General features: G+C 43.5%; 1 protein-coding gene across 6 annotated transcripts; it reads right to left on the bottom strand.

The window, feature by feature from the left end:
* tshr (thyroid stimulating hormone receptor) lies at nucleotides 1-22536 on the bottom strand. 6 transcript variants are annotated; one of them, XM_023807737.2, is made up of 13 exons: nucleotides 20237-22536; nucleotides 19922-20001; nucleotides 19015-19159; nucleotides 16722-16813; nucleotides 10612-10683; nucleotides 8384-8458; nucleotides 6819-6893; nucleotides 6378-6452; nucleotides 6195-6272; nucleotides 5550-5618; nucleotides 4312-4389; nucleotides 2028-2216; nucleotides 1-1671 (listed from the first exon to the last, which is right to left on the bottom strand). In XM_023807737.2, exons 6-13 carry the CDS (start codon nucleotides 8452-8454, stop codon nucleotides 285-287), a joined length of 2022 nt encoding a protein of 673 aa, XP_023663505.1. In that variant the 5' UTR covers nucleotides 8455-8458; nucleotides 10612-10683; nucleotides 16722-16813; nucleotides 19015-19159; nucleotides 19922-20001; nucleotides 20237-22536; the 3' UTR covers nucleotides 1-284. The 6 variants fall into 6 exon arrangements, with proteins under 6 accessions (XP_023663505.1, XP_023663506.1, XP_023663503.1 ...); XM_023807738.2 differs by lacking the exon at nucleotides 19015-19159; XM_023807735.2 differs by lacking the exons at nucleotides 16722-16813; nucleotides 19015-19159 and having other exon boundaries at nucleotides 19922-21967; nucleotides 22227-22536.
* Nucleotides 22537-22588: the final 52 nt, after the last annotated feature.

Raw genomic sequence — 22588 nt, 5'->3', positions numbered from 1 at the left:
TACAATTCTGGCTCTCAATTATACATGTTTTTATTGAGGTGATTGCACTGTATACAAACATAATAATAAAACCATCATAGACGCTTCACTGCCGAGCAGTTCAAAAGAAGGCAGTGTCACTGCAGCTGGCAGGACACACTCCAGTGGAGTGAAGTGGTTACCACGCCTCAAAGAATAAAGCGCACAAACCTCCTGGCACTTGCGTTGCCGTAGTGTCAGTCTGGGTTACAGAAAGATGTAGAATTGGGGAAGCAGGAATGTGTCTGGCGGCTGCTCGTGGCTTCCTACCCCAGCGGAGCCAAGCAGGTATCAGGGTCTTGCCGGCCAGGCCGCTGCTGCAGGCAGAGCCACATTTCACTAGCACCCTTCCTCCTTGTTTCCTGTGTCCCCTGACTTGGAGCTCCGCCCTTGCGGGACACGGCCTGGCCCCGAAATCGCCGGGCCCGATGGCGGCAGAGGCCCACCTTGCTGAGTAGGATGAAGACGTCACCGCGGAAGGCCTTGGTGAAGATGGCGTACAGGAAGGGGTTAGCGCACGAGTTGAGCGGGTAGAAGAGCACCAGCAGGAACTTGGAGTCGGAGACGGTGATAAGCGGCCGGTCCAACACAGCTGACATGGCGTAGAAGGAGATGGGTGCCATACACAGGAAGTCGGTGAAGATGAGGATGGCCATGCGTTTGGCGATGTTGGTGTCCTTGCTGCCAGGCCGGCATTCCGGGCGCCGCACAGCCAAGTAGATCCTGGCGTAGCAGATGCAGACAATGGCGAAGGCTACGATGTTGAGGACCAGGACGGAGACCACGTAGGCCCGTGCCCCTCCTGAGTGGACGTCCATGGGCAGGCAGATGCTGACTTTGCTGTAGCTGCTGATGCCCACCAGGGGGAGCAGCGCCAGCAACAGGCAGAAGAGCCAGCCGGCCAGCATGGCGGCGACGGCGTGGGAGAGGCGCGGCTTGCGGTCCAGCCGCATGGCGAAGACGATGGTGTGCCAGCGCTCCAGCGTGATGGCTGTCAGAGTATATACCGACAGCTCGCTGGCGAATACAGTGAAGAAGCCGGCCAGGCCGCATCCAGGGCCCGTCTGCCAGTCGATGGCATGGTTGTAGTACTCGGCACGCGTGTGGAGGTCCACGGAGGCAATGAGCAGAAGGTAGATGCCCATGAGGAGGTCGGCAAGCGCCAGGTTGCACATGAGGAAGCGAGGCACGGACAGCTTGTAGTGGCTGGTCAGCAGCACCAGCAGTACCAGCAGGTTTCCCAGTATGGCCAGCAGGCTCACGAACCACACGGTGACCCGCAGGAAGCTCGAGCCCATGATGTCCTCGCAGGGGTTGAAGTCGTCTGGAATGGGGGCACAGGCGATCTCCCCGCCATCCTCGCAGACAATGTAGTCGTAACGGCTGTCAAAGTCCTGCCCGCTGTCCTCCTGCGGGTTCTTCAGCGTCTCACCAAAGCCCACATCGCTGTCGGCCTGCACGCCATAGTAGGCATGGTGGTGGAGGTTCCCTCCAAGCTCATAATGCCCGTGGTTCCCCCAGAAGTGGGCCTCCTCGCTGAGTGCGTTCACCTCACCGTCGCCGTTCTGCGCGGGGACCTGCAACGTGCTCACCGACCGCTTGCGGTGCTGGTCGTAGAAAGCGGTCAAGTTGCAAATGATGTACTCCAGGAATCTGTAGGGTGAACCGGATTGAAAAGGGATCATGCTTCCTGCCAATACGTGCTGACAAAAAAGCTAACATGCTACGTTATACAGCAGATTGGGAAGTTTAAAGGGAGTACATTATGTAACAGCATCCAGTGGGACAGCAGTAACTCTGGGAAGAGAATGGAAATTATACCAAATGTGTTACTGGTCAGCTGAAGGGTCAACATTTTTATTTTTGTTCAGCAGTGGCTAACAGCTGGATTGGAGAGTAAGTGTTTGAGCAGATGGAGAGTCTAACATTCTGAGGCCTGTGATGAAGTACAAATGAGCGGGGGGGTGAGGGGATTGAGGCGGCGTGGGGCCCTAGGCCCCAACACGAACCCCTTGCGCTTCTTGAGGCCCTTGAGGCCACAGCAGTGGCTGGGGTAGGTCAGCTCAGCGTTGGTCAGGTGCTGGAAGGTCCTGATGGGAGGCAGCTTCTTCAGGGTCCAGGTGTCCCGGGCCATGAGCTCCCGCAAGGACTCGAGGCCCTTCGCCGGCAGGGAGGCCACGCACGTCTGGGAGACGTCACTGTCCAAACAAGAGTGACACCAGATACTCATGACAGTAAATCAGCGATAAATACGCCTCACTTTCAGCTGTCTGTTCACCACCAGACGTGGCAGGTACATTTGGGCTACATCAATGTCCTCAGTCACCCACAGAGCTGGGAGGGAGCATGGACCCTCTGTGGCTTCTTGAGAACTGGGTTGGGAAACATTTTTATGTACAGTACTGTGCAAAAGTCTTAGGCAGTCCAAAGAAATGTTTAAAGCTGTTTATCTGGGTAGCAAGTGTACAGTACTTTGGCTTAGAACAAAATACACAATTTAACATTAGAACATGTGCAAATTAAGAGAAACACAATAAAAACTAGTAATAATTTCTTCTGTTTTCTAAAAAGTTACTGATATCTAGTTGGATGGCTAGATGAACACCGCTTCAGTTCCCAAATTTCTCCTCAGGGGCACCTCAGCCAACCCATGATTTTGTTAAATTTCACCAACAGCTCAATTAAATAATTAAATTAATTGGTTTAAAAAGTCAGTGACAGATTGACCAGCTGTATGAGGTGGGCTAGTGGCCAAGTCAAAAAATACATGGCTGCACTGGACGGTCGCTGCAAATACTGGGATGATTTTAGCAGAGGTTCTGAAATAGCTAAGCTGACACGCTTTGACAGGCATAATATCATAGTTTTAACACGAGGAAAATCTAAACATCATTTTCTTTGCCTGCCTAAGACTTTTGCACAGTACTGTATTTTCTGGTAGACACTTTTGTCTGAAGCAGAAAACATGTGAGGAAGATAATGACAAGCATACAACTTTCAAAGAACCAAAGATACAAGGTGCTACTGTAATTAGCCAGAGGATCAATTCCAAAAATGCTTCTTTAATCTTTTAAAATTAAATTTTTTTTTGCCCAACTACAATGACAGGCTCAGGTCAAACACAGTTTAATATCTTTAACTTGTTGCACATCTATTTTTCAATGGCTTATCTGTTCCAGGGCGACATGGAGCCAGCAAATACAGGGAGACACCCTGGACATGAGGCCAGCCAATCACAGGGAGACACCCTGGACATGAGGCCAGCCAATCACAGGGAGACACCCTGGACATGAGGCCAGCCAATCACAGGGGACACACGTATAACGTAATCGCACACTAAGAGGTGCACAGGAAGTGTGGGACTGTCCGCTAAGCGCTTTTTTGTGAGTCCGGCCCACAGACGAGTCCGTAAGGCTCCTCCAATGAAGTCCCTTCTCCGATTCGCTCCTCTCTGGGAAAATTGCACAATTGGTGGCAGAAAAACATCTTGCACACTTCTGATTTTGTAATTAGGAGATTTTTAGCCAATGACCTCAGCGCAGTGACTTCACTCGCCTGTGTTTGACCGTGAAGGGGTAAGAGAGCATTCAATAATGAAGCTATTACGGGCCTATGATTTAACCAGACGCACGTTCCAGGGCTGATAGACGGGGCTAAGGTTTCAGCCTTTATCCCCTTTAAGAGGGAGAGAAGGAAATTTCCACATTTCCAAACAAAGAGGGAAAAAAAGGATTCATAATTGACAATAGGTGGTTTTCGGGTCAGTGCAGACAAGGCGAAATACAATGTGCTGCTCGAGAAGGACACATCCAACTCGCTGTTAGAGGAACTAGGGGTCCGAGGCGTTCGTGCTTGTCATGTGCTGTTTCTTCGCTCGCTTTCCAAAATACTATAAGCTCCAAGGTTTGCTTTTATTATCGTTAAGTGTCGTCCGGGAAATGTTGACTCCCGACGACCGTTCCTCCAGAAAGTATTATGATAAGTATCCTTTTGAGATGATGTTTAAATAATATCACTTTTAAGATAAAATGAAAAACAGGAAGATCTGGATGGTTCCAAATATGCTCACCAGGAAAAAGAAAAAAGAAAATTTACATACTCAAAATTAATAACATAAGCTGTTATTGCATACATTACACACATGCATTGTGTGTCATACATGCATGAAAGTGATATAGGAAACAGGTATGCAGACTCCGGGGGCTCAGTTCAGTCTCAGTTGTATATTTTAGTGATAAATAGTGGGAGGAGGCACTGTCCCAGCAGCATCAGCCCCCAAAATGCAGCACTCACAGAAGCAGTGGACCACTGAGGACACCAGCAAATGCTCTCTCATCTATCCGACTCAAGTCCCTGTTCCTGTGAAGGTACCTGCCAGAAGGAGAGAGCATGGGGGGGGGGGGGGTGGGGGTGAGTATTCCTCAAGGAGTTTGACTGCTTTGTTTTGTGAATAAAGGACACTAACTAAATCACTTCCTAATTTTAGCTGCCGGTGTTGATACCAGGTCTTTTTGGTGTAGTCCAGAACCTTCCATCTGAGAAGGGTGCTCAGGGTCCTGTCTCTTTAAAATACACACTATAAACATCCTTAATCTAATTATGCTGATGGCCCTGGTGTTTGTCTTGGTTTTATTGCTTGGGGATCAAGGCCGAGCGCTCTCCACGCCAAGACAAACTCCAGTGTGCTAAAGCTTACAACATCGACCACCAGCCATATTTCAAGTGACCATTATGTCACCTAAATATCACCGATAGGGCTGCGGGGTCAGTTGACAGGCGTGGCAGCGTTTCATATCCTGACAGGACACAAGGAAAAATGAAGGACGGGAACGGAGACGGTGTAGGGAACGTCCGAGTTCCCAGAGCTCGCGTTTCCCATGAGAACTCTGCACGCCACAAATCCAGAATGACATTTGGCTACGGGGTTCTATTGGAGTATTGTATATCAAATTCAATAAAGAAATACATGCTGTATATTATTTTTATTTTTTGAAAAATAAAAGCAGTACCATTGTTTATTTGTGCTTGGTAGTCATATTATGAAGCAAGTCTCACATCAGTCTAAACAACCCTACAACCACAGTAAAATGGTAATAAATAAATGTGTTATTAATTACATGGCATCACCCTCACAAATCAGTTGCTCTCCGTATTTTGTGGTCTTTGCATTTTTTGTGTGTGAATATGGATTAGGTTTATATTACATTGTGGGGACCAAATGTCCCCCACAATGTGATAAAAACCTATTATTTTGACATTGTGGGGACCATTTTTCAGGTCCTCACAAAGATCTGTGAATGCAATCACAAAAACTAAAAATGCCAAAAGACTTGTATTTTCTTTGGTTACTTATAGTTAAGGTTAGGGCCGGGTAGGTGTTAAGGTCATCATGTTGGGATTAGAGTTTCTCTATAGTAATGAACGGAGAGTCCCCACAAAGGTATAATTACAAACCTGTGCGTGTGTGTGTCTGTGTCTGTGAATATAAGCTGCCTATCATAGTGGTTTCTATGGATACAATATAGCCTCACACAGCATCCAGCTTGGTCCCGTTGAAGGCATGTCTCTGGACCTCGGTGAAGCCATTGTTGTAGAGCATCCTGCAGATGTAAACAGACAGTAAGTTTCCATGGAGCATGGGCAGCCCGGCTGGGTCTGCACCCCGTCTGCATCTGCACCCCGTCTGCATCTGCACTGCGCACTTGGCTCTATGGCCAGACCGCAGGCTTAACTGAGCTCTCTGCGTTTCAAAACAAGGAAACTCATGTGGGCCGGGCGCTGGCAGGAGCGCCTCTGCAGAGAGCCACGCTATCGACAGTATCAGTGCTGTCAGGCCAGCCGACCGGTAATTCACAACTGCTGTGGATACCGGGAATGTCTCAGAGAAACATTTCAAAGGTGTCATATTATACAGATGAAGCCACGTCTGGACCAGCCTGTTAGCCACGCACACTACAAAAAAACACGGGCACACCAAAACTTCCACCACGCTATGCTCTGTCTAACAGTCTATCAGCTACAGGTTAAGTCATAAATAAATTGCGAAGACTAAATAAATTAGAGGGAGGGAGGGTGGGTGGTGTGCCCTGGAGTGACACTCCTGACAGGCAGGGGGCAGCAATGTGCTCCTTATTTCATCATGCCGTTGTTTTGAAGGTGCTCGCACGCGCACTTACACCGTCAGCACGTCGCCGGTGATTCCCTGGAACGCATTAGCCGGTATCTCTGTCATGTAGGGATTATCAGCAATTTCACTGTCAAAAACAAAAATGGGGAATTTGGTGGATACCCCGTAGCTGTGCCTCCGGGCGAGCAGGGGGGCGGGCAGCAGGAATGGATCAGGCTTACGGCTCACTTACAGTATGAAGTTCCTGTCGTTCGTGTGGATCTTGCTCAGGTCGGGGATGGTGGTGAGACCCGTGTTGAAAATCCCCCTGTGGTGAAATAAAGACGCCGACCTTGAGAGCTCAGAAAGTAGATGGGCAACTGGGGAGTGGGTCACTAGTGTCGACGGTGTGCCGTTTTTGGAGAAGTGTGTTTTTACAGAGTGCATGTGTGCATGTGCATCTGCTTTTCATTCATACATTCAACTGTAACCACCAAACCACCACAATACCCAATCAAACCACCACAATACCCAATCAAACCACCACAATACCCAAGAGGACAGTTTTCCCTCCTGCGAGAAACTCCTTGGTGACACTCGTCAGAAAGGCTGTCACTATCAGTTTGTTAATGTCTTATTTAAGCTGGAGTAATGTAGAGACTGACAGTACTCACAACAGACTGAAAGTACTCACAAGTACTCCAAACTGGGCAGGCTCTTAAACGCTTCTGGGTCAACGTATGTCAGACTCCTAGCATTCCGGATTTCTCTGAAAAACAGGCACATGATGTGATAGGTAATGCTGTCATGTGACTGAAACGGTGCAACGTTTTAACGCAGCAGGTAACGTTTGCGTACTATGTGAAACTATCTATTTTTCTTTTGTTGTCATTTTTAATCAGCATTATTTTGATAGCTTATTTTCAGGTGAAGTCAGACATTCAACATTAAATGTATGCATTAATTAATAGCAATGTTTAGGTTGATCAAGAAGATGGACAAGTTGGTAACTGCCAGCCTAACCCACCTGGAGAATCACATGTGCACCTGGCAGTCCTGGTGGGAGATCCCCACTGTGTTACATATATATGCGGCAGCATCCCCAGCGTTACCTTGACAACAGCCATGAAACATTGACAGCTGACGGGAAGCTTAATATTAATTTCCTACTCATGAGAGAAACCTGAGAGGGACAGCATAATTTGAGGTATGGCACACAGTCTGTGCCAAATGGGTGCAGGGGTTCCAACCCAAACATCTTCCACCTTTATTTCTCATAGATGCCGGAAACCCAGAGGAGCCAATCAAAGCTCAGGGAAAAAGCCCTACACCACAAGCCAATCACATGTCCGGAAACGAGCTTCTCAAGCTACATGTCGTTCCAGTCGTACAAAATTAGAACATACTAGGGCTGAGGGCAGGCCCGTTTACCTCCATTCTCCAACAAAAGATCCTAAGTTATGAAGTGTTTCATCAGCGGTGTTTCCTGCAGCCTCGTTTAAGGAGCCCTAACTTTCTGCTAACACCTCCCACAGGTTCCGGTGGAACTCCCAAAGGTCCGTACACGTTCAGACAGGCGGATACTTTAAACTGAGGTGCTTCAGGCTGAGGACTTTGCTCAAAAGTAAAACAGCAGGCCTGTCTTTCCTGGGAATCGACTGGGCTGGAAAGCTCCTGTCGCGGCTCCAGCTCCTTAATCGTCGTGCTTCCTGCCGGCCCGCTATGCAGATCCTCGTCCAGCTCGGAGATGTTATTGCAGCGAGGTGATTTTTCGCCACACGTGTCCTGCCCCAAAAGATGTTAAACCCTGGCCGACGCTTGTTTTTCTTTCTCTAATGGTAATGATGGAGACAGAACTATATTTGTGATGCTTAAATAATGTGCCGACTGCCGTCCTGAAATGACACGAGCCCGCAGCCCGATATGGGTCATTTTAATGGGTGAGCGTCTCTGCCAACAGCGGCTGTTTGCATTGAATCACAGCTCATGACTCTGTAAACCTGGAAACCCATCAACTCTCCTTAGGATCTCATTGCTTAATACTTTATATTTCATTAATGATAGATCCATATTTCATTAGCCAAAGAAAAAACCCAGTTTCACAGTAAATTAGAAAATAAAAAACAAAATTGCAGTCGAATGACTCATAATTAAATTATCCTTCCATAAAAGTACCAAATTTCGTCTGCTCTCCTCTCTGCTTTGCCTGAGTACCCACAATCCTCCCCGGTAATTTGAGCTGCTGCCCCTTATACTCACATGTGTGTGACTTTCTTCAGGTTGTAGAAGGAATGTTTCTCCAGCCTCTCCAGAGTCACGTCCACCGACATGTATCTGAGGGAGACAAAGTGTCACCACAGCTGCAAAACCTAAAGCTTGCACTTATAGTCCAATGGGCTTCTGCCCTGTAACTCTGAGAAAATGTCACTCATGTCATGTGTGAAATTTCACATTTTCACACTGTCACTCTCATTCAATTCAAATTTCAATGCCTACAAGCAAAATATGAATATATAACTTTTTTGACAGCCTGGATAGCAAATTTAACAAGCATTGATTTTTTTTTCTTTTGGATGAATTGTTTACTAATTTATTTTGGTAAAATAACTTAAATTCATAAAATAATTATTCTCTGAATAGCTGTACCATGAAAAATCATTTCTATATATGTACTTCTTATTGGAATGGTTTATTATTATAAATGCAAGTGTGTATGAAAGCCATCCATATTTTCCCACTGGCAATTAAACATCCCCTGACACAGTAGCATTGTTAGTTCTGCAGACGCCTTCCCATCAGCCACTGCTTCCCTCCAGCTCAGGTACTCGATCACGCCACAGACTGCTGAGGTTAAATGGAAACCAGTAGCCCCTCTGACTGCCTTGGCCCCCGCCGTCAGCCCCAGCAGGCAAACGTTCTGTTTGCTGGATTTTACAGGTCCTCCTGCAGCTGGCTGGCTGTGGGGGGGTCACTGATGGTAACAGGCCTCCCGCTGAACCGTGCAGCTGGACGTGTGGTCAGAGGCATAGGGACAGGAGAGGAGAGGCAGCCGATTGTCTGTGGCCCCGAAGCTGGGCTGATTACAAAGTGCATGCAACGACAAATTTGCATTATTTGTTATTCTCTTTTTCACAAAAGTGTGTGTGGAGTGTGAATTTTGGCTATCTAGCACATTTAGCTACTGAAATCTATTCATTAAGACAGTAGGGCTGGTAATGAACGCTTTCAAAGCTTGGGGGTAGTTTTAGCATGGAAAACTATATATCCATCCATCCACCCATTGTCTAGCCACTTACTCTGGCTAATGTTACTAACCAAACTAGAAATTGCATTTTGTAAATACCTTTAACATTTTTAATGAGGAATAAGCAATTAAGATGGTTCTACAGTTTAGTATTCATTGTGCAGCAACTCATAATTTGTTAAGATCCCATTATTATTGTGATCTGTCTTGTGTGTTGTTGTGTTTTATGTTGCACTTATGGTGATGGAGAATGATTAGCAGCTTAGTTAAGTTTTCTGTAATTACTTTCACTTCAGGCCGAACACATATATACTATTGTTTTAATTTATTCAGTTTTTATTTTAAATCCTGAGATGAAGACACTTTGGTGAGCAAACAGAAGCTCATTACAACTGATTATTAATAAATGAAATAAAACATTTAAATAATCAATTAACTGTAACACTAAACTTAGTCATTTCCAAATTTAAGTAGATGAGGTTCTATACTCAATCCTTTGCACATAGTTTTTAATTTACTAATGTTTACATTTACAGTGAAGTTCACTGGAAGATGAATGACATTCTAGTACAGGGGTGTCAAACTGCAGTCCTGGGGGGCCGGAGCCCTGTGTAGCTTAGTTCTTTCCCTGTTCCACCACAAATGATTCAGCTCAACAGCTATGTGGTAATTAGCACAAGAAATTGAATCAGGTGTGTTAAACGAGGGGAAACCCAAAAATGCGCAGGGCTCCGGCCCCCCAGGACTGGAGTCTGACACCTGTGTTCTAGTAAGTTAAGTTTCGGTATGAAAGGGATGTAGGTCACAGCTCTCTGCATTAATAACTGTTTGTATAACTGGGTCTTTTGCGATGGCCCTCATGCTGAGTGCCTTAGGCTATTTAGGACGTTTCTGCGAAACCCCTCTCTGTTTCCCCATATGTCCACCTCAGGTGACGGTTGCTCCAGTTTTTTTTGCCTTTCTCTGCATTTGGGACTCTATGGTTGGGCTGAAAGGACCCATGTTATTATTAGTTGGGAAGGTTTGTGAGGAATCTGACTGTACAGTCCCTTGTATGGTGAATGTTTATAAACATTACCAGCAATATTTGTGCTGCAATTTTCTAAGTGTAACGCCAAAATCGCTAGGTGTTTCCACGCTTTTGCCCACTAGTGTATGCGCAACACCAATTGTTCCAGTTGGAATTTAACATAGCAATCAGCATAGAAACTAGCCCCACTTGGTAGGGAAAATGTTTACTCACATGCGGGAAATGTTGACTAGGTTTGCAAAGGCATCTTCTTTCAGGGAAGTCAACCTCGTCTCCAACAGCCAACTGTTAAAGAAATAAACCTTGTAAGAATGATGGGCTGGGTCTGAGGGGGAAATTCACCGTGGGACAGTCACAGATTTGTGCTGCTTTGGTTTAGAAAATATTCGGTCGTTCAGAGAACTTCCACCTTTGGTACATAATGCTGTCTGTCCTCGTGATTATCATTTCTACAGTGTGTCCTGGTGTGATGTGACTGCACTGCTCATTTGCTGCTGTGGTGTAGTTTTTTGGCAATTTTTCTTACCCCTTTAAGTACTTTCAGGCAGAAGGCTGTAAAAAAGGCTAGCGAAAAATAGAATCAGGCAGTAATTTAACTTTCATAGAAACCAAAATGTCACATCAATGCTGGCTGAAAGAAAACACAAGAACTGCACTCAATTTGAATTATTCTTATGCAGTTTGATTATATTGTCGATATACCTTATAAGATGATAAACAGTTACTTTGGGCACTGAGACACTATCAAAATTAAAAAAACAGCTAAAAAGAAAAAAAAAAAACAAAATATCATCATGAAGTTTCACACTATTCTAGAGTTACATAACTAAAAAAAAAGAAACTTGATTCAAAATTAAAACAAATTTTTATTCACGCATACATGAGTACAAGAAAAATAAAGCTCAATATAATAATATTTATCGTCTGAATAAATAATGATTCATTAGGAAATACTGAACTATGACACGGAAAAATTGCTCTTGCAATAGCTAAAATTGTTAATTCAAAGTTTAACCAATATGCTCTATAGATGTTCTTTGGAAACAGACCAGCATAATGAACAGCAGCAAAGGAAGTAGAAAATGGCAAGACACAGATGAGGAAGGGAATAACTGGAGTTTTAGAGACAGAGCTGAAAGCCCAGTTATGATTATTTATCATCGGGCATATGTACCCCTCCCTCACCCCCTTCTGCCGCTCCCATAATGCCATGCAGTGATACAATGCCTGGTTCTTGTTATGGCTTTTTTAGACAAAGCCTCAGTTTCTTTCCTTTCTTCTCCAATGTGTAGACTAAGCGTTTCCTTTGATGTGCACGGTGTAAACCATGTCATAGTAACATTCAGGGGAAAAAAACTGAAAATGAATACTGGGTCTGATTGGACCTAAAGCAAGGGCCAAAACAAACAGGATATGGCCCTTCTCTGGAACAGGAAAAAAGCAGACTGGGTCAGTTGTATAAGATGGCACACAGTCCAGGACTGGTAAATCAGTCTCACAGACTATGTTTTTATAAGGGATAGAGATCCAGTTAATGCATCAATAATATATATACTGTATATAGATAGATAGATAGATAGATAGATAGATAGATAGATAGATGGGTATTGATCTTGACACTGCTCTGCAATAGGTGACGGTTAATAAGTCATATATTTGTAAACACAATCCACAAACACTGATTTCTGCCTCTTACAGGACTGTTATTGTGGCGTTCACAGCTGGGCCGAGTCACATGAGGAATCACAGAACACCAAAGAAGCCGTGCTGAGAGGCCTGAGGAGATCCTATCCACACTACGGTTATAAACTGGTACCAGTGGGTTTCAGACATGAAATATCCCCTAAGGTTGATTTTATATGAGGATAACATGTGTTTACATCCAGACGGGAATGATCACTTTCAAGTGTGTGTGAATTACATTACGCCTGCCAGGAAACTGTATTAACAGCAGGGGCTGGTGATTCTTAACCTAGCCCTTTGTAATGTATAGCATGCTGGTATTATTCTTAATATTATTTGACCAGCAGATTTTGGGGTGATGTCGGAGGTGGGGGGGGGGGGGGGGGAGGCAATAGCTCACTGAAACAATGGGCCAATTCAGAGAGGAGCGGGGGCTTCCTCTGAAGAGCTGAGAATGAGGCACGTTTTTGAGAAATGGAAACAAACACGTAGACACTGAGCAGACCCTGGCCGGCCGCTCGACGCAGAAGCTGCACGTCCTGCAGAAGCCAGAGAGTCTCCTTCAATTTAGAACTCAAAGTTTATGACCAAGAAGGCTCTAAAACGCCTGAATATTCAGCGATAACCCCCAGTCCACATACACACACACTTATATACAGTACACTCACCTAAAGGATTATTAGGAACACCATACTAATACGGTGTTTGACCCCCTTTCGCCTTCAGAACTGCCTTAATTCTACGTGGCATTGATTCAACAAGGTGCTGAAAGCATTCTTTAGAAATGTTGGCCCATATTGATAGGATAGCATCTTGCAGTTGATGGAGATTTGTGGGATGCACATCCAGGGCACGAAGCTCCCGTTCCACCACATCCCAAAGATGCTCTATTGGGTTGAGATCTGGTGACTGTGGGGGCCATTTTAGTACAGTGAACTCATTGTCATGTTCAAGAAACCAATTTGAAATGATTTGAGCTTTGTGACATGGTGCATTATCCTGCTGGAAGTAGCCATCAGAGGATGGGTACATGGTGGTCATAAAGGGATGGACATGGTCAGAAACAATGCTCAGGTAGGCCGTGGCATTTAAACGATGCCCAATTGGCACTAAGGGGCCTAAAGTGTGCCAAGAAAACATCCCCCACACCATTACACCACCACCACCAGCCTGCACAGTGGTAACAAGGCATGATGGATCCATGTTCTCATTCTGTTTACGCCAAATTTTGACTCTACCATTTGAATGTCTCAACAGAAATCGAGACTCATCAGACCAGGCAACATTTTTCCAGTCTTCAACTGTCCAATTTTGGTGAGCTTGTGCAAATTGTAGCCTCTTTTTCCTATTTGTAGTGGAGATGAGTGGTACCCGGTGGGGTCTTCTGCTGTTGTTGCCCATCCGCCTCAAGGTTGTGCGTGTTGTGGCTTCACAAATGCTTTGCTGCATACCTCGGTTGTAACGAGTGGTTATTTCAGTCAAAGTTGCTCTTCTATCAGCTTGAATCAGTCGGCCCATTCTCCTCTGACCTCTAGCATCAACAAGGCATTTTCGCCCACAGGACTGTCGCATACTGGATGTTTTTCCCTTTGCACACCATTCTTTGTAAACCCTAGAAATGGTTGTGCGTGAAAATCCCAGTAACTGAGCAGATTGTGAAATACTCAGACCAGCCCGTCTGGCACCAACAACCATGCCACGCTCAAAATTGCTTAAATCACCTTTCTTTCCCATTCTGACATTCAGTTTGGAGTTCAGGAGATTGTCTTGACCAGGACCACACCCCTAAATGCATTGAAGCAACTGCCATGTGATTGGTGGATTAGATAATTGCATTAATGAGAAATTGAACAGGTGTTCCTAATAATCCTTTAGGTGAGTGTATATATATATATATACAAAGGCATATATCATTTGATGGACAGATTCCATTCTAATGATCCATCTGTTCCTCCATCCATCCATCTATCTAACTATTCCCAACTGCTTATCCAGTGCATGGTCATGGGGAATTTATCATTCTTATTCTTGTTAATATATTATTTCCATTAATGTAGATATACTGATAAATTGAAGGGGTCAGAAATCATACCTTCAGTGACTTCCACTTCAGATCACACTGTGACAGCCTCACAGGGCAAACAGTTACACAGTGATCTCACGTGGCACATGGCCTGTTCACAACCACAGTTTTCTCATAACAGGCCTTTAATTAAAGGGCAGCTCAAGTTTTACCATGTTTTCCTTGTTTTAGTACATTCTGGCCAAATGGTTTAGCACTACTGGCCTTCTGGTTATTTACAGCTGCCAGAAAACTGCCTACGGCTTTTAAAAGCTGACTTTCTCATTCCTAAATTCTGCTAAAAAACAATCACAGGAATACAAATGCAATCATACTGTTTTGTTGTCATGCGATTTCTTCCAGTAACAACCACAGCTTAAAAAATCTCTTTCAATGTCCACCTTTTTAAACATGCTAATCTTTTTTGGTAATCAAAGATAATATGTTTAGACACTGGATAGCGGAGAGATTTTAACTGTAATCACAGATCGCATGGAGTTTGGGTATGAACCTTGTTGTGGATAGTTTCATGGCACTGGAAATGTCAGCCTTAATCAAAGGCTGTTGATGGGCCTTATTACAGCTGGATCACACACTCCCCATCCACTTCCTGCACTGGGGCTCCTCCAACGAAACGCAGCAGGCTTCCATTTCTGAGCCGTGCAGTAAAATGTAAATATTGTATTTGAGATTCCCAACCCCCCCTCCCCTCCCCGGTTCAGAGGGAGCTAGCAGTCATACCGCCAGGGCATATAAAGAGCGTTTTTGCTTTCTTTTACCGCTCCACCCCTTGAGTGCCTCAGCCTGCCTGAGAAAACAGCGGCCAGTCCATGCACACACCAGCACACACACAGAAACTCCCTCACACCCGTGCGCGTTCAAACACACTCGGCCCAATGATCTCTGTTCTTCGCAAAGCTAGTTCAGCTGTCACATTATCCTGTCAGGCAGTCTAGCTCAGGGATGGGTCAAAGGGAACGCTGCAGATAATACCAGCCTCTCAGAGCAGGTATCTGTATTCCCTTCTGCCAAAGCCAGAGTGGAACAGCAGCTTTGGGGCTGAGGATTCACTACAGCCGTGGGAGACTAGCATGTTTGTGTTGTGGATTTAGCCACCATTATATCCGCTCAGCCGGGGCTTAATGGACCCGCAGTGTGCCAGGGGGGGGGTCCACGCGGGCACAGCCAGTCCGGACTTCTATTTTCAGACCCCATGTTTTCAGGATATTTTTATCCACCACGTTTTTTTTTCTCCTCTGCTCCGGTTCTCATGCCGGGATGAATGAGCATTTCCCGCGGCTATGGCGCCGTCATTCCTGGGAGTCGTTTCGGTGCACTGATTGGATGTAATTGCATGTGATGGGTATGAATTTGTTGGGGGGGTGGGGGGTGGGTAGCGACCCCTTTGGACGCAGAACTAGTGTGGAATAGTGTGGAATGTGGCGGAGGGGAATGCTGAGACTCCAGCGGCGCGAGACCCAGGGGGGTACTGGTGACTCTGGGCTTGCTGAAAAGCCCCTGAGCACCAGCAGAGGATTCCCACCAGACACAAGTCTTCCGCCACCTTTCTGACAGCATTGACACTCTCAGCTGGCCACTGGATCTCAGTAAACCGGCTCCAAAGGTCACCGTTCCACTTTGAAAAGCAGTACATTAGCAAGCTCTCCTTCACACAACATGGTGTTCATTTCAAGCGACTCAATCACTGCAGCATTTATCTTTCAAGGCGAAGAACTTTGTATCCGAGCCAAACAGACGCAACGATTCAACGTATGAAGTTCAGCTATCACAACTCACTGTAAATATTCATTCACTCCTGGTAGCAGCGATAGCATAAAGTGTGTTTGTGTTGTTTCTGTTCCAGCCACTACGATGCCATCGTATCCTCGCCAACGACAGCACAGGCAGAACGACGGGAGCGTCTGTCTCCGTGTCACTGCCGCGGCTTTCTTTGAGCCTTCCTGTCTCTTATCAGTTCTCTTCTCGTCATCGTCATTTAATTTCATCTTCTGTGATTCTTCAGCTATTACGCACCACTTAAAGTGGCTTTCATGTTTTTGTTGGGACTGCACACACTTCACTGGGATGACTTCACTGGCAATGGCTTTTTTCATTACTACAGCTCAATTTTCCCTATTTTTGCAGCAAAATATTTACAGAAGCACTTCAAGGCACATTGCTCGAGGACGCAACAGATGTTGCTGGTGTTGCAGATTTGACTCAATGACTATTTGGCCTCAATTTCTTTAAAATCATTTTTCTGTAGACAGCTTAAATTTTTATTTCCATTCATTGACTGTATAACCTTTGGCTCAGTACACCACAGTGTGGTTCAGAGGTACATGTTTTTCAAATGTGTTTTTGAAACGCAAGAGAAAATTAACCCACATCCTGACAATTAGATACTGATTAAAGGAAATCCTCTGTTAACCTCACTCCTTCAGTCAGGGTAAATGAGGGGTTAAGCAAAAGAACAGGACTGGTGCTGAATTAATTTGATTATGCAGGTATTGCACAATCCAGAGGATTCCAATTCCCAAATCTTAACAAAAGTCACTCTCTCGCTGGAGTTACAAACCTTATGGGCTGATGGCCTACATCTGCATTTGCTGCTGCGTCTCATGCCTGAAGTACGGCTCTCAGACTCAGTCGCCAGGCCGCCTTCCAGACCTGCACAAAGGTTTGCCTTTCCTCAAGTTTGCTCATCAGATCATAGAAGGAACACTAGACCTCAGAAGTTGAGGTGGGCACCTTTGAACTAGGGATAGGGCGATAACCAATTTGTTTAATGCTTAACTATTGATATTATTATTGATACTGATGTTATTAATAATATAATAACAATAACAACAACAACAATAATAATAATAGTGAGAGATAGATAGATAGATAGATAGATAGATAGATAGATAGATAGATAGATAGATATTGATCCTGAAGGAAATTTAGGATGACTAATTAATTATAATAATGTAATAATTAATTGTAATAATAATAATGAAAGCCATACATCCATTGTACAATCGAATATTTTATTTAGCATTTTTAGGTCTCTTTTATCGCTCACATATCTTATCGTTCAGTGTTTCTGGGTAGCAGCTGACAGCCTGGGGCTAAAGCTGTGATTAATTTATTAAATGACTCTCTCTCAATGTTAATTGGCAAGCCATCCACCGCAATATCAACAATCTTTTCTGTGATGTCTTTAGCTTGACATAGGTCGACCTTTTACCTCAAAATACCCAAATGATCCTTTAAGTTTGTTTTGTTGCCTGAAAAGGGAAAACTATTCTCACATTGTTTTCAAATAGCTTTTTTTGGTCCCCAGACTTCAAATACTGCCACACTTCTGAAGGCATTTTATGGCCAGTATGCATTAATACAGTGGTACCTCAGAACTCGAACTTAATCCATTCAGAACTCCGGATCGAATCCTAAAAGGTTCAAGTTCTGATCAAATTTTCCCCATAAGAAATAATGCAAGACCAATTAATTGGTTCCCGGCACGCCAAAAAAATTACACCTAAATATGTTTTTTTTTTTTAGCATTTAAACACAAAATGAACCGGATAAAACAAGAAGAGCACATACTGTACTAAACACATCTAAGCACATTTATTAAAACAGTAATTTGTAAAGTGAGAAAATAAATGTATCCAAACAATGTGTAAAGTTACAAAAAAAAACAATGTGTCCTGCCTCGTTCGGCCACTCCTTCCGTGTGCCACGCCCCCCCCCCGTTATGCTCGTGTGTAATCCCTGTGTAATCAGCTGTTTCTGGTTGTTGTCATTAGTCCTCTGTATTTAGTCCACGTTTCAATTTGTTTCCCCAGTCCAGTCATTGTATTGTCCGTCTGCGTTTTGCCTGCCTTACCTGTAATTAAACCCCGTATTCCCTGATACCATGACGTTTGCGCCTTTTTCTCCGTTCCGTCCCTGCTCGGCAGGACAATATTATTATAATTAAATGTATTAATGGTTTATTATTAATATTAAAATAATTAATAAGAAATCTTTATTTTTAAATGTATTTTATTATATAATAATTACTGTTACTGTCTCATTGTCTAAATGTATTTTACTGTCTAAATATATGTATTCAGCTAGTGTAAAAATGCACGATGCTATCACAGTGAATGCGAGGCTGAGACTGAAGCGTTACCCTTTGTTTCCGCTGAGAGACGTGCCGCGTGACTCACTTCCCCGCGCGTACAAGTTATCTTAGGTCGGCGTTCACGGTTTGACTTCTGAGATTCAGATCGAGTACTAGGTAATTTTTTTTCGAACTGGTTGGTTCAACTTTTAAGAAATTCGGGTTCTAATGAGTTCGAGGACAGAGGTACCACTGTATTTCATGCACTGCAGTACTCACAAAGTGGGCATGTCCGGGAAATAAAACCAGGACTGAAGCTGTCAGATAGGCACAGACCATTTATGGCTGTTACTTATCCTTTCACACGTGTTAACAATAATTATCGAAAAATCGATAAGTATTCCCAGCCCTAGTTTGCACACAAACAAAAACACTCTTCTGCTGCCTCTGATCAGCAGAAGCTCTAGTGGTTACAAGAATGTGATTGATGGAGTTTGTGGCTAACAGTAAAATGTGTAGCTAAAGTCTTCCTGTTTTTTTCTGACCTTTGGCCTAAACTAAGTATATAAAAGTTATTAGTGAGTAACACCAAATGTGCATGCAGAAGTCTGATTTCAGCCGGACCCAAGGCCTCTAACTCCATCAGAGCCCTTAGATGATATGAGAGTGGATCATTAGGGCCTAATAACTTGTGCATTTCCAAGTATGTAAGATATTTAACTGCTTTACGATAACGTGAGAAACTAGAACAATCCATGTGCTCCCTTTTATCTTCTACCTTTGGCTGAAAACACCTTTGAAATGAGATGAGTAACAAACTGCTCCTCCACGCACGTTTCGTTGAGAGTCACAACCAAAGTGCATTCAGAGGTCACTCTCTGCGGCTGCTCGACGGCTAAGCTGACGGAGGGGACGCAGGCGGCCTAAAAAACACACATGGCTCAGTGCAGCCAGAAGTGTGTGAGTGCATGGCATCATCCTGAGGAGTAATGAGTGCAATGACCTCTCCACTCCCAAAGCACTGCTCCAGGGTGGGTCATTTTGGGATAAACTTCTTAATCAAATTCCTGTAAAGGTTCTACTCCCTTAGGAAATACAGCTGTCAGTGTCTTTCAGAGGTAAGGCCTCAAATAAACAATAAATCCACATGGGAACAAAAAAATATTCAAGTTGTATGTATATGCTGCAAGGATTGAAACTCTGAGTAAATGATTGTCTGATGTTGACTGATGGGATTTCAGCATGTCATAAAGTGAAAACTGTGAAGACCTGCAAACTGCAATGCGATGAACCTTCTCTGTGATCATGTTTAAGGAACTGGCATGGGCACATGGAGATGAGAGGCGAGGATCACGTTTAATAATGTAGTGCTAACAGCAACAAATATAATAACACTATTATTATTCCCATTATATCGGATGCCACTACTAACAATAAACATTTGTTCACCAGTTTAGTTCTTTATATACATTCCTCTAATAAAAACATTAATTAACGTTAAAGTGGCCAGGCTACATTCATGAATATGTCACAAAACCAATTATAAACTATTTTGCTCGGCTAGAAAAAGCAGAGTTGGGCATCCCACTAAACGCTGATTTTTCATATAATTATGTTACAATAAATGCAAATATATAACAAAATTAATAAATAGCCTACATAGGTAAGTATAGATGGGTACTTACAGCGTCTCGGTGCTGAGAGGGAAGGCAGGCAGCAGGTCTATGTCGACGCACGAAACGGTGCGGCTCTTCCACTCGGAGCACTCGCAAATGAGGGGACAAGTTTCAAAGTGCCCCAAAGCGCCGATTGGGGACCCGACAAGGAGAAGAAGCACAGGTGCAATACATTGCATTGCTATGTTGCTAATTTTCCCCCCCGTGGTATTTAAGCAAACTGCAATTACAGTAAATATTTGAGTAAGCAGCAGCTGTGCGATTAAAATTCCTACGTGTCAATATTCCGGATGATGCAGGAACCAGTCTGTCGTTCGTCCTCACCTGGTCGTTGGTGCAAATTGATGCTGGGAGCGCTTTTTTGTCACGCAAACTACTTCTGTCCTTTTTTCCGTGCGATTCGTTCAATCACACGCACCTTGCTCTTATTGGCTGTCGACTTTATACTTGAGGGATGTAAGATGATTTGGGAGACATTGCGGTCTGGCTGGGTACAGGAGCCGTAAAGTTGAGGTTTGAGGCTCCCTTGTGTCAGCGACTGGAACTGACAGTTTTACGAATTATGGCGCTTTTTCCACTTGTGTGCTTTGCACCTTGTTAATGGAAAATTCCCGATAAAGTGTTCTTGTTATATATAGAATGTCATTGCCGCAATCACAGCTTATGACAATTCATTTTTCATGTTCTCAAAGCCCGCGACCTTGTATAGGACAAGATGCATAGAAGATGAATGAATTAATGTAAGTTGTTAACGTATTAGATTATAGTAAAACGCCAATTTTTTTATTCTGTACGTCCGATGCATCTCGTAAATAAATATAAAGCTGCATTATATTTTCATAGTTTCAAACAAGTTTATTTTGTAGAAATTATTAATAGATTTATTAACATAAAGAAACTACACAGCAGTAATAATTTAAAGAGGATAAATACCGGAAAACACAAATGCATAATTCTTTACTTTTGTTGCAATGTAACAAACTAAATATTTTTTACGTTCATGGGGAACATTAATATGCATTTCAATTATTGGCTGATTGCAGTATTAACATTTTCAAATCTTAACTTATACTAATGATGTTTCTTTATTGAATAAAGAGAAGGTGATCTCTGGTCAAAACAGAGGCCGCTGCACCAGTGGATCCATTGATGACAAATGCAGACCATGTCAAACGTCCAAAGATCACATTCAAAAACATTTAATAAGGTTTGCTGTACCATCTGGGATGTCCTCTAGGGGTAGAACATTTCAAATACTTAAAATACCTTATTTTTAAATCCGATGACATCTGGAGGGTGAATTCAGGCAATGTGGGACACTTCTAGGTAGAGACTTTGTGAAACTATATAAAACGTTTACTGTCTCTAGTTGGGGTACTATAAATCATTGCGGGTGTTTTTAACATTTTTGCGTTGGAATCTCATCGTTCATAAACCAAACCCCAAAACAGATGGCTTGCACAAACACCTCAATACAATATAAATGTTCAATTTCATGATTTCAGAGCCGTTTGTGTCATATAACATCGAGAAAGAGCATACATGTGATGTGCATTGTTTTAAAAATTTCCATAACAAATAGCATATTTGAGCGTTCAGCCAATATGTCGGAAATACTTATTTCCACAACTTGGATCCTCAATTGTTACATATTTCCTTCTAGCTGTGTGCCTCAGCATGACTACTTAAATATACTGAATTATTAAAATGATCTTTTTATCAAAAAATTGATTGTATACCTCACAGTCCGCGATAAGGCATAATCTTAGTTGTGGCGTATGGGGTATAACCTAATGTACATTAATACGAGAATTTGTAATGTATTTGGTTTTCTAATATTTTAAAGACTCTATGATGGACACGCATCCTGTCCCATTTGTTCCTCGTGAACTTTGGGACAGACTACCAGCTCACCATGTCCTTGTACAAGTAGTCGTGGAAAATGGATGCACGGAATATTTACAACTCACCATAACATTGCAATAAGAGCAGGGCTGCCACCTCTCATGCATATGGCGTGACATTCACGTTTCCAGACCCTCGCGCTATATTATTCTATTATAAACATAAAATATAATCACCAAAAGCGCTGGGACAGTATACAAAACCTACGAACTATTTACAAGATGATACATCTCTTACATACATGTAAATGTGTGTGCAGACGTGTCTCGAACTGGAAATCTCACTCCAGCTAGCTGACCAGAGCTGGTAAATCTCTAAGAGTCTACTTACAGTATTATTTGGGCTTAAATTGGTGTACACGCAAAAAATCTGGACATTTCATTAGTGTAATTCAAATATCTTGCTTAACCTCAATGAAATAGTCCCCCGTAGACCTTGAATCAGAAACTTTCAGGTCAGGAATCAATACTGTTATGTTAATCATGATAACTGTAGCATCGGAATCTGGAGAAGAGTGGAATAAAATTAGACTGCACTTTCTGATTCCTTAAAATCGCAGGTTTTAAAAAGGAAAGCCAGTGTTCCGGACATTATTTAACATTAGAGAGAATCGCCCTGTACAGTTTTTCACGGTGCTTCTTCGTGCCGTTAACCCATTTAACCGCTCACATATTTTATTGGGCGGGTGGTCTGGCGCGTGGCGAATCCGGCAAATTTAAAAGTCTCGTTTCAATCGTTTATTCAAAAACGAAAAAAACAGAGCATGTTATT

This window comes from Paramormyrops kingsleyae, chromosome 19 (genome assembly GCF_048594095.1).
Source record: "Paramormyrops kingsleyae isolate MSU_618 chromosome 19, PKINGS_0.4, whole genome shotgun sequence".
Classification (NCBI taxonomy): domain Eukaryota; kingdom Metazoa; phylum Chordata; class Actinopteri; order Osteoglossiformes; family Mormyridae; genus Paramormyrops; species Paramormyrops kingsleyae.
Note: the sequence above shows the minus strand (reverse complement) of the source record. Positions and strands in the feature narration are given on the sequence as shown.